Source organism: Mandrillus leucophaeus, unplaced genomic scaffold (genome assembly GCF_000951045.1).
Source record: "Mandrillus leucophaeus isolate KB7577 unplaced genomic scaffold, Mleu.le_1.0 Scaffold522, whole genome shotgun sequence".
NCBI classification, from domain to species: Eukaryota; Metazoa; Chordata; class Mammalia; order Primates; family Cercopithecidae; genus Mandrillus; species Mandrillus leucophaeus.
Window position 1 is genome coordinate 164,600 of NW_012105609.1, and position 11,434 is coordinate 176,033.

The window sequence follows — 11,434 nt, forward strand, 5'->3', positions numbered from 1 at the left end:
TTTTTTTGAGACAGAGTCTCGATCTGTCGCCTAGGCTGGGGGTGCAATGGCATGATCTTGGTTCACTGCCACCTCTGCCTTCCAGGTTCAAGTGATTCTCCTGCCTCAGCCTTCTGAGTAGCTGGTCCTATAGGCGTGTACCACCACGCTCAGCTAATTTTTGTATTTTTAGTAGAGACAGCGTTTCACCATGTTGGCCAGGCTGGTTTCGAACTCCTGACCCCAAGTGAAAAAAAAAAAAAAAAAATTAGCTGGGTGAGGTGGCTACACTTGTAGTCCCAGCCCCAGCTACCCGGGAGGCTGAGGCAGGAGAAATGCTTGAACCTGGGAGGCGGAGGTTGCAGTGATCCAAGATCATGCCACTGCACTCAACCTGGGCAACAGAGCAAAACTCCATCTTAAAAAAAAAAAAAAAAAGATGCATGGACCTTTTTTACATTTTACATTTTTATTTTTTTAAAGCTTATTAACTATCATTAGTGTTAGTCTCTTTTATGTGTGACTCAAGACAATTCTTCTTCCATTGTGGCCCAGGGAAGCCAAAAGGTCGGGGTTTCACCATGTTGACTAGGCTGGTCTTGAATGCCCGACCTCAAGTGATCCTCCCGCCTTGGCCTCCCAAAGTGCTGGGATTGCAGGCATGAGCCACTATGCCTGGCCCATGCATGATTTTTGTGATATCCACCACCACAGATAAGCAAAAGAGTCCTTGCATTCAAAGAGTTGGACACCTGTGCACAGTCCAAGTATTCTCTTAGTGCTTGCTGCTTAACTTTATTGTAGCTCTTACTGCTTATTGAACTCTTATTTACTCATGTATCTGTAGACCTTAGTAGCCCCTAAACATCCCCAGGCTTTACTATAGGGACCAGTGCCTAGTGAAGTGGTAGATGTCAATAAATGTATAGCCAAAATAACCACACAGGTTTCTGGCTTTATTTCAGGAATGCCTCTGGCTCAGGCAGTAGCCATTCTTCAGAAGCACTGTCGCATCATCAAAAACGTCCAGGTTCTCTACAGTGAACAGGTGAGTGGTGGCTGATTTGTTTATTGAAATAGCATCCCTCGGCAGTGAGTCACTTCCAGAGCTGATGCTTTGGGAAAGGCTGACTGGCAAGGATAGCTGTGTTCGAATGGGAGAATCTCTAGCACCAGCCAGTTATCAAGTACCTTTTCTTTGATTCTGAAACTTTTGCTCTTGATTTTCTAGTGCAGCTAGGTTTGGAAGAGCAGTAATAATTGAACCTGTGTTTTACCTGTGCTCCACTTGCCTACAGGCCCTTAAACAGGGACTTTTCAGTGGTAGGTTGCTTCAGAGGCTGTCGCTGGTCTTTTAGGGTGCTTACCGTCCACTTCCGTGTTTAAAATTGTCTTTTCTGCTTTGTTGGTTAGTTTGTGTTCAGGATTGTTGTAGTGCAGATCTCTAGCGAGCACAGCATACCAGATTTGAAAGGAAACAGATATAATTCACCCCTTTATCTCTCTCAAAGTGTAGTCTTCCCACCACTGGACTCTCCGAAATCTGCAGTTCTGTGACACAGACCATGTGCCGCCATGTTGAACAGCCTTTGTGGTGTCCTATGTGTCACAAGCCTCAGGGAATAGTTTTGAGCCTACAGAGGCTAAAGGATGTCCTCAATGACTCCTCTGAGACCCTTTGAATACTAGTTTGATTATTTCAGTTCTATTTGTTCCAATTAGTTTCAGATCCTAAAGCAAACAAATGACAGCTTATTTCTGACATGAAGAATGTTATAAATTATAGGTGGGCAAAATTTCTGAGAGGCTTCTCAGTTTGGCTTGGAGCAGAGTCGGAATTGAGCCTGTTACCTATACCCAGAGATTACATTCTGCCATGTTGTACCCCTCTACCAGCCTAGTGAGACCCTCATGTGAGGGATCTGAGAGAACACATGCTTAGTCTCCAAGCAAGTGCTTGAGTATTCATGTGGTGCCTGTGACAGAACAGGGGACTTGTAGGAGTGCGCAAGGTTTCTTGAACCAGTGTGAATTCTCAATGCCAAAGTGGATTCTCATTAATTTTATTTATTTACCTTTTTTTTTTTTTTTTTTTTTTTGAGACAGAGTTTTGCTCTTGTTGCCCAGGCTGGAGTGCAATGGCGCAATCTCAGTTCACCTCAACCTTCACCTCCTGAGTTCAAACGATTCTCCTGCCTCAGCCTCCTGAGTAGCTGGGATTACAGGCATGTGCCACCATGCCCCCGCTAATTTTGTATTTTTAGTAGAGACAGGGTTTCTCCATGTTGGTCAGGCCGATCTCAAACTCCCAACCTCAGTTGATCCACCCGCCTCGGCCTCCCAAAGTACTGGGATTACAGGCGTGAGCCACCACGCCTGGCCTATTTAACTTTTAAGAAAATGTATTTTACTTTTTTTGAGACAGTATCTTGCTTTGTCACCCAGACTAGAGTATAGTGACACGATCACAACTCACTGCACCCTCAATCCCCTAGGCTCAAGTGATCCTCCCACCTCGGCCTCCTGAGTAGCTGGGACCATAGGTTCATGCCACCATGTCTGGCTAATTTATTTTTATATTTTGTAGAGATGGGGTCTTACTATGTTTTCCAGGCTGGTCTCAAACTCCTGAACTCAAGTGATCCTCCCACCTCGGCCTCCCAAAGTGCTGGGATTACAGGCGTGAGCCACCATGACCAGCCAAAATTTTTTTCTTTTTTCTTTTTTTTTTTTTTTTCTGAGGTGAAGTCTTCACTCTGTCGCCCAGGCTGGAGTGCAGTGGTGTGATCTCGGCTCACTGCAAGCTCCGCCTCCTGGGTTGGTGCCATTCTCCTGCCTCAGCCTCCCGAGTAGCTGGGACTACAGGCGCCCGCCACCACGCCCAGCTAATTTTTTGTATTTTTGGTAGAGACGGGGTTTTCACCAAAATTTATTTCTTATATCACCACCATCATTGTTTGTTATTCCAATATTTGGGTATAAACAGTGCTAGCATTAAGCTGATTTCCCCCAATATCTTCTAAACAACTATAACACATTAGCAAATATGGGTTTGACCAGGCACTGTGGCTCACACCACTAACCCCAACACTTTGGGAGGGCCGAGGCAGGAAGATTGCTTGAGTCCAAGAGTTTGAGACCAGCCAGGGCAACATAGTAACTCCCCATCTCTACAAAAAATTAAAAATTAAAAATTAACCTGGAGTGATGGCGCACGCCTATAATCCTGGCTATTCGGGAGGCTGAGGTGGGAGGATTATGAGCAGTGAGGTATGATTGTGTCACTGCACTTCAGCCTAGGTGACACAGCAAGACCCTGTCTCAAAAAAAAAAAAAAAGGAGGTTTTGAGTCTGAATCCTGATTTAGATCTCTGCTTTTCTCATTTGTAATTCATGAGAGTTGTGGCATATTAATAAGTAATCTAGTTATCTTTCTGTAAAACAGTATAGTTTCTTGATAATAGAATAATCTTTGGGTTTGTTTGTTTTTGAGACAGAGTCTCGCTGTGTCACCCAGGCTGGAGTGCAGTGTCACGATCTCGGCTCAGTGCAACTTCCACCTCCCAGGCTCAAGCAATTCTCCTGCCTCAGCCTCCTGAGTACCTGCGATTATAGGCATATGCCACCATGCCTGGCTAATTTTTGTATTTTTAGCAGAGATGCAGTTTCACCATGTTGGCCAGGCTGGTCTCAAACTCCTGGCCTTAAGCATTCCACCTGCCGCGGCCTCCCAAAGTGCTGGCATGAGCCACCGCACCGAACCAATGTGATGCTTCTTAAATTTGGGTCCTGTTCTCTTCTTCTGCCTACTTTCTTCCCTTCCTTACCCATTTGTCTCTTTGTTTCCCAAATGCAGAAAACATTTTGTCTGCATTAAACGTTTCAGAAATATCTTCTTGTCTGTATGCAAATCACACCTTGGAAATGAAATGTCAAGTACATCCCATCTTTCTTAGAGGGATAAGGTATTAACTAGTAGCAGATGCTTTTTCTGAACTGCTTCATATGGAGGACAGCTAGGTTACTGGAAGAACCTGCTTAAATGCCACACAGTACATGTGTATTTTGGTTTTAGAGATATAAAGTTTAATAAAACATTGACTCTGAGAGTAATTTGATTGCTTTTGAAAATTGCTAGGTTATGTCCTGAATTATAACAATGCCAGGGAAAAAAAAAAGATCAGATCTTGGGAAAGTATAGGAAAATCCAGATCCTGGCACATTCTTCCTCCAAGCAAGATTCCTGAGAGACTAAAATGTTGCTTCACTCTGCTTACTTCCATGGAATGGCTCTCTCCAAAATGGAACTTTGTGTTCTGGGTTGATACTGGTAATCCAAGGTCAGAGTTCATTGTTCCATTATCTTGCTTGAGACCTAATAGTTTAGACATTCATATAGACCTACTAGAAAATTATAACATTCTTCCTTTAGTTTTTGTCAAGCATGATGGTACTACCTGGGCCTGCTGCCTTGTGGGGATCATTGGGATGGAAGGAAGCAACCTGCACTAATCCCAAAAGCCTCTTAGGAGAGAATTTCTCCAATAAGGCCAACACCAGCAGTGACTTGTGGCCTTCCAGCCTGTGTCTTTGTCTCTGATAGCCATATCTCCATCATTCACTTTGTCTAACTTGAGAAGCTCTATAAAGAAACTAAACTTTTGGCTGGGCGCAGTGGCTCACACCTGTAATCCCAGCACTTTGGGAGGCCGAGGCAGGTGGATCACGAGGTCATGAGATCGAGACCATCCTGGCTCACACAGTGAAACCCCGTCTCTACTAAAAATACAAAAAAATTAGCCGGCCGTGGTGGCGGGCGCCTGTAGTCTCAGCTACTCAGGCGGCGGAGGCAGGAGAATGGCGTGAACCCAGGAGGCGGAACTTGCAGTGAGTGAGATTGTACCACTGCACTCCAGCCTGGGCAACAGAGCAATACTCCATCTAAAAAAAAAAAAGAAAGAAACTAAATATTTTGAGCAGCTATGTGTTAAAGAAGGGTGGGATTTTAGATGGTGTTTTTCTTTCTACTATTGGGCAGCCTCGATCAGGGCTGTGGAGAATCTTCAGACATTGAATCCTGGAATTAATTGAATTGGACCAGAAGCACGCAGATGGGGCAGGCACAAGAGGAGAGTGCTGTGTGCTCGGTATTGGGCTAGGTGCTTTCTGACCTACTGTCTCTGTCCTCCTAGCAACCCTGGAGGGAAGGGATGAAGGTATTCCTGTGAAGAAACCAGAGCTTAGAGAAGTTTTGAGAGTTACCTAAGGTCATCAGGGTTCTATTCACTGCTTTGTTCTGCTACTCCCCTCCCCCAGGATTCAGAGGGGGCAAATGCAGAAATGTGACTCTTTAGATCTTAGATTTAGGCTTTTCAGGAAGAAGCACATATGAAATGGGATGGGAGGTTGGTGGGAGAGAGAAGAGGGATAAGAGGGTCATCTCATAATCAGATCACAGTATATTTCTTTGTCCTAGAATTTGATCTAAACCATCAAAGAATAAAAATGTGTTGCCTGTGGATGGTACGAACAGCCCGAGTGTGAATGGATGTAGGTTCAGCTGATAGGCGTAAGCAGTATCTACTGAGTTTAGATCCTGGACTAGGCCTTTTCACATGACGTGTATTCCTCACCAACTGCTCTGTAGGTTCGATGGCAATGAACTTCATACTGCATATGTGGACCCTGGATCCTGAAAGGAAAATGACCTGTATACTCATATAACTTTGTCCCTTTTCCCAGGTATTTTTACTCAAGCCCAGAAGGGAGAGGCTCTTTTCATCCGATATTAAGAAACAGCAGCTGCAGGCTAGAAGTAAAAAACACCATGTATTCATGCAGCAGTTTTTTTCTGGTTTCCAAGCATCATTAGCTGGAGGAGAGAGGGACTGCCTGCACTTAGATATTCCCTGTGTGTTGCATTTATATTGTAAGGCTTTCAGTAGGTGTTCGGTGAATAAATCAGTTACTCAGAATGTGTTTTATTTTTGTTTTGTAGTCTCCTCTAAGCCATGACCTCATTCTTAACCTGACTCAGGACGGGATCAAACTACTGTTTGATGCTTTCAATCAGAGACTTAAGGTAACTATAAATGACAACTAATGTTTCATGTCCAGCTGGGCCAGTCTTTCTGGAGCTGATTAGTATGTGCTATTGTGAGATGTTTCAAAAACTTATAAGTAGGTGTGGACTTCTTTAGTTCAGAGATCACTACAATGTAGGGAACTGAAGCTGTGCCTGTTCCCCTAAAAAGAGGGAAAATGGAAGTGGTTGGGATGGTCAAAAAGAGGCTGGGAAGAGCTGCTTTCCCAGGCTCCAGAGGGGAAGGTGAAAGAGTGTTGAAGATTTGGGAAACATGCTGTGGGGAAGGGGCTTTCATGTCCAGGAAAACAAGATAGTTTTACTTTATTCTTTTGTCAAACACTGTAACTTGGTTAGAAAATGGAAACTGTTCTTCCTAGAATGCTGGGGCTTGGGTTAACAACACCAGCAATGAGTTGATTCTTTAACCCTGAGGAGGAAATGTAATAAAACAACTTACTAATATGTGGGGCTATCTTAATTGGCATTTGAGTGCAATTTGCTAATACCTGTTTCAGTCCAGTCTATTTTTTTGTTTTATTTTGTTTTGTTTGAGATGAGGTCTAGCTCTTTCACCCAGGCTGGAGTGCAGTGGCTCAATCTTGGCTCACTGCAACCTCCACCTCCTGGGTTCAAGCAATCTTCTGCCTCAGCCTCCTGAGTAACTGGGACTACAGGTGCACACCACCACACCTGGCTAATTTTTTGTATTTTTAGTAGAGACGGGGTTTCACCATGTTGACCAGGCTGGTCTCGAACTCTTGACCTTGTGATCTGCCCGCCTCCCAAAGTGCTGGGATTACAGGCATGAGCCCCCGCGCCCAGCCCAGTTTTTTTTTTTTTTTTTTTTTGAGACAGAGTCTCGCTCTGTTGCCCAGGCTGGCATGCAGTGGGGCAATCTTGGCTCACTACAACCTCTACCTCCCAGGTTTAAGCAATTCTCCTGCCTCAGCCTCCTGAGTAGCTGGGACTACAGGTGCGTGCCACCACGCTCGGCTAATTTTTTGTGTTTTTCGTAGAGACAGGGTTTCACCATGTTGGCCAGGCTGGTCTCGATCTCTTGACCTCATGATCCACCTGCCTTGGCCTCCCAAAGTGTTGGGATTACAGGCGTGAGCCACCGTACCCAGCCCAGTCTGTTTATAATATACTCTGTTTATAAATGCCTGGGCCTCACAGGTTAGTCATGTGACACCAGAGTCATGCCTCAAAGTCATGAGGTTGAATGGGCCCTGGGCAGTGGCATGTCAGAGTTGTTGTCCTTGGGTTACGGAGTAGCCTTTCCAAAAGACTTGGGTACTTCCCAGTTCTCATCATCCATGTCACAAGTGAACTGCTAAGGAGAGAAAACAGAATGTGGAAAGAAAATCAGTATGTGGAATTAGAATTCCTCATTCTATCCTGTCTTCATGGCCAGAAGTTCCACACTGGGAAAGGGCAGAGGATGATCATCAATATGGCATAATCACTAATTGGGGGGAAATTAATCTAGTAACATGGAAATGCCTTTACAAGTAGTCATTTCCCTTTGACTTGGTAAAAGTCCACTTTAGAAAATGTAACCCAGAAACACTGGGGGAAGGTAATGGCATTTCATGGTAATGAGAAGCTGAAAGTAACCTAAATGGGCAACAAAAGGGATGGCCAGCAGCCCATAGAATCACAGCATGGTGAAGACAATGTCATATGTTCAGTGAGTGCTTAGTACATACTAGGCACATGGCTGGGTGTTTCACACGCATTTTCTAATTTAATCCTAACACGCCTGTGAGTAGGAACTGTTTACTAGCAAGACAACCGAGGGACAGAGAGGATAAGTAGGCTACCTGATGCCAGGCTTTTAACTCAATACTGACAATATGTGGTAGCTGACCACTTAGGCTCTGTTGATGGGTCTGGGAAATAAATGAGAAAAGCTGAAGAAATGTACAGAAGTGTGAGGAATGGGAAGTACCTTTGGATAGGAAAGGAGATAAAATCGAACCGGCAATCCTCTTCTGCTTTCTGTGGGATCCCCATGAAGGAGAGACTGGGGTCCTGCCTGAGTCTTCTGGAAACTGAGCAAGTAATCACCCAGATGTTTTTGGTTGGCACCAGCGTGACCTGACCTGTCTTCCTGCCCTTCCATCCAACACCTTGAGAATCCGCCTCTTCTGATGCTGCCTCCTACAGTTGCTCCCCACCCGCTGCCTCAAGCCTAAGAGAGACAGCCCTGTGGAATGAGGCTTTATAAGTCACAACCTTTACAGCCACCTGTCTTTTCCATTTTTATCTTGGCTGCTGCCACATCTCATCCCCTCTGGGGAAATCAGGAGCTTCTGTAGCCCAGAGGTGGAAAATTATGGGTTTTAACCTTCCCAGGGGCTTGTCCCTGTAGTGCAGCAAGCTCCAAGAGATGAAATCTGCTTATTGATGCTCCTGGTGACATGAAAGACTCCAGGGTGGCCAGCACTCTGGGTCCATTGCCACAAGTACTGCTTCGTGCCCTGTGATTAGCTCTGGTCCACTCTTTTCCTGTTGATCAGGCAGGGTCGAAGCACCTATATGTGTTGGATCCATATGGCTGTTGGCAGGTGGGGTGCCAGTGATACAGGAGGAATATCGTGCAGGCTCACTTGCACAGGGCGGGTGGTGGGAAGCTTTGGGGGATGATTGGCCAGCTGTAGGGATAGAAGTGAGGGAGGTGAGTGCCTGCGCCTGCTATGAGCCTTCTGGCTGAAGGTAGAGGCCCTCTGCTAGACAAGCCTCAGTAAAATGGCATGCCAGTTTGGCATGGTATACTCCCATGCCCAGATATTCTGAAGGGGACAGTGGCTATCTTCTGAATCATAGCTGTTCCCCTGCCCTTCCTTCCACAGCCCCTCCTGGCACTTCTTTTCATGCTTTCAAGCTTCACACCAGGTAGAATTGCCTAACATGAATTGAACACCTTCCCTATGCAAATTAATGAGTCCCTCAAGGGGCTTAACTTAGTGGACCAGTTAATAGAATACACAAGTAGGGAGGAAAGGGTTCATTCCAGTGCTGTGATGGCCTAGCAGAGGGAGCAGTTCTTTCTAGCAGATAGGATCAAAAGAGCTACATTGTAGGCAAGAAGTTTCCAATTTGGTTCAGTGTTGTGGTCTCTAAATAAAGTTAGGGATAGGGTCTCTGGCCAAAAGTGAACCTACTATCTATTATGTCTCAGTTTCTGTGGCAGTGCCAGATATTCCTGCATACAATGCCCCACAGCCTCTTCCACAATCAGGGTCAGATTGGCAGGACAAACATATTGAGCCAGCTCTGCTTGTGTCTCCACAATGAGAGCCAAACCTCCCAGCTGGAGGATGGTAGATGGTGCTCTGAGCCCCTGCTTGTGCTGCTGGCTGCCAAACCCTTGACACCATTGCATGGAGGACTTCATAGTGCTTATTACTTGGCACCACTGATGGCGGAGTGTTAGGTGATGCCTTTTCCTTTATCTCTGCCCTGCCCTGAGTTCTTTGAATTTCATCTGAGGCTGAACCCGTTAAAGAGCAAGCTTCACAAAGGTCCTGAGGCTTTCTTGTTTCAACCAGATCCTCTTCATCAGGGACATAACTGAATACTGTCATACTTGTGTGACAAATACTATGGCTTGCTTTCTAACGGGATAGACCTCCCCCTCCATCTTTTTGTTTTGTAAACAAAATCAACTTCAAAATAAGCTTCCTTCCTTCCTTCCTCCCTCCCTCCCTCCCTCCCTCCCTGCCATCCTTCCATCCATCCATCCATCCATCTCACTCTGTCGCACAGGCTGGAGGGCAAGTGGCGTGATCTCGGCTCACTGCAAGCTCCAACTCTCGGGTTCAAGCAGTTCTCCTGCCTCAGCCTCCTGAGTAGCTGGGATTACAGGCGTGTGCCACCACACCCAGCTCATTTTTGTATTTTTAGTAGAGACAGGGTTTCACCATGTTGGTTAGGCTGGTCTGGAACTCCTGACCTCATGTGATCCACCCACCTGGGCCTCCCAAAGTGCTAGGATTACAGGCGTGAGCCACCGTGCCCAGTGAAAATAAGCTATTTTCAAAAGCGACCTGACCTGGGTTTTAAAATGCAGCAAAGTATGAGATGGGAGGAAGGGAGCTTAGTGTCCAAAGCAGAGCCTTAACAAGCTTCATGTCTGTGGAAGAGATCATTGTCCTATAGGGTAGTGTGTGCTCCAGCCTGACCCAGGAGTGGATTGCATGTAAGAGCCTTGACCCAGAGCATCCATGGACATCTGTTGAGCAGTCCACTAGGAGAGGGCGAGGAGGTTATGCTGTGTGTTTTCTCCTCAGTTTCAAAATGAGAACAAAGGACTGTCGTGGTGGCTCATGCTTGTAATCCCAGCACTTTGGAAGGCTAAAACAGGAGAATCATATGAACCCAGGAGTTTGAGACCAGCCTGGGCAACATAGTCTTTTAGTTTTGCTAGGATTCTATCTCTACAAAAAGTTTTTTTAAAAATTTTAAATGAGAACAAAAGACAACATGCAGTGCTTCCATAAAATTTCTGTTAGTAATAGATTTTTTTTTTTACTAGTTATTCTATACATGTATTTTTAATTGTTTTTAGTCTCTCATCACCTTCAGAGCATTGACAACTCTTAAACTTTTTTTTAGGTGATCGAAGTATATGATTTGACTAAAGTAAAGTTAAAATATTGGTAAGTTTTCTCCCCTGCTGGTATATGTCACACTTGGTATAGACAGTCCATATATACTACCTTCGTTAAGTTAGTAAAGATTCACATCTGTCACAGATGTGAATTATAGCCTGGTGCCATGATTTCCTGAGGCAACCTTCAAGCCTGCTCAGTTTCCTGGAGAAGAGAAGTAAACCTCATTAAGAATACGTGATGTGTTTAACACTTCACGTATATGTCATCTAACTTAATCCACTCAACAAAGCCAGACCTCAGCTCAGAGGTGATATGACAGTCTCCTCGGTCATAGCTGCCCTCCCCCTGACAGCCTCTCTTATCACCTCTTTTCATGTTTTCATGAGTAATAGAGGTGGTACAAACCAGATAGATCTGACTCCAAATCCTATGCTGAAGAGAATGCCAAAGAGACCACCATTTTAGAGCTCTAATGTACTTTTTAGAATTACAGCGGGAATGACATGCACAATCCAAAGTTGTTGATCCCCCATTATGGCAAGGCAGCATGCCCCATCTAAAAATCTAGAATACTCCTTTCTCTTTTTTTTTTTTTTTTTTTTTTTACGGAGTCTCTCTCTGTCGCCCAGGCTGGAGTGCAGTGGCGCCATCTTGGTTCACTGCAGCCTCTGCCTCCTGGGTTCAAGCAATAGAATACTCCTTTCAGTAAGTCTCCTTAACTGGCTTCCCTTTCCCTTTTTGAGGGTGTGAA

The 11,434-nt window shown here is 45.1% G+C and overlaps 1 protein-coding gene across 1 annotated transcript in view; it reads left to right on the forward strand.

Annotated features, from left to right (window-relative positions):
• The window catches only part of LOC105551489 (chromosome unknown open reading frame, human C16orf70), a 48,803-nt gene that overhangs the window by 7,832 nt on the left and 29,537 nt on the right, over positions 1-11,434 (forward strand). Inside the window, exons 2-4 of the mRNA XM_011996741.1 lie at positions 945-1,027; positions 5,978-6,061; positions 10,685-10,728. Of these exons, the coding sequence (XP_011852131.1) occupies positions 945-1,027; positions 5,978-6,061; positions 10,685-10,728 (211 nt within the window). The remainder of the gene's footprint in view (positions 1-944; positions 1,028-5,977; positions 6,062-10,684; positions 10,729-11,434) is intronic.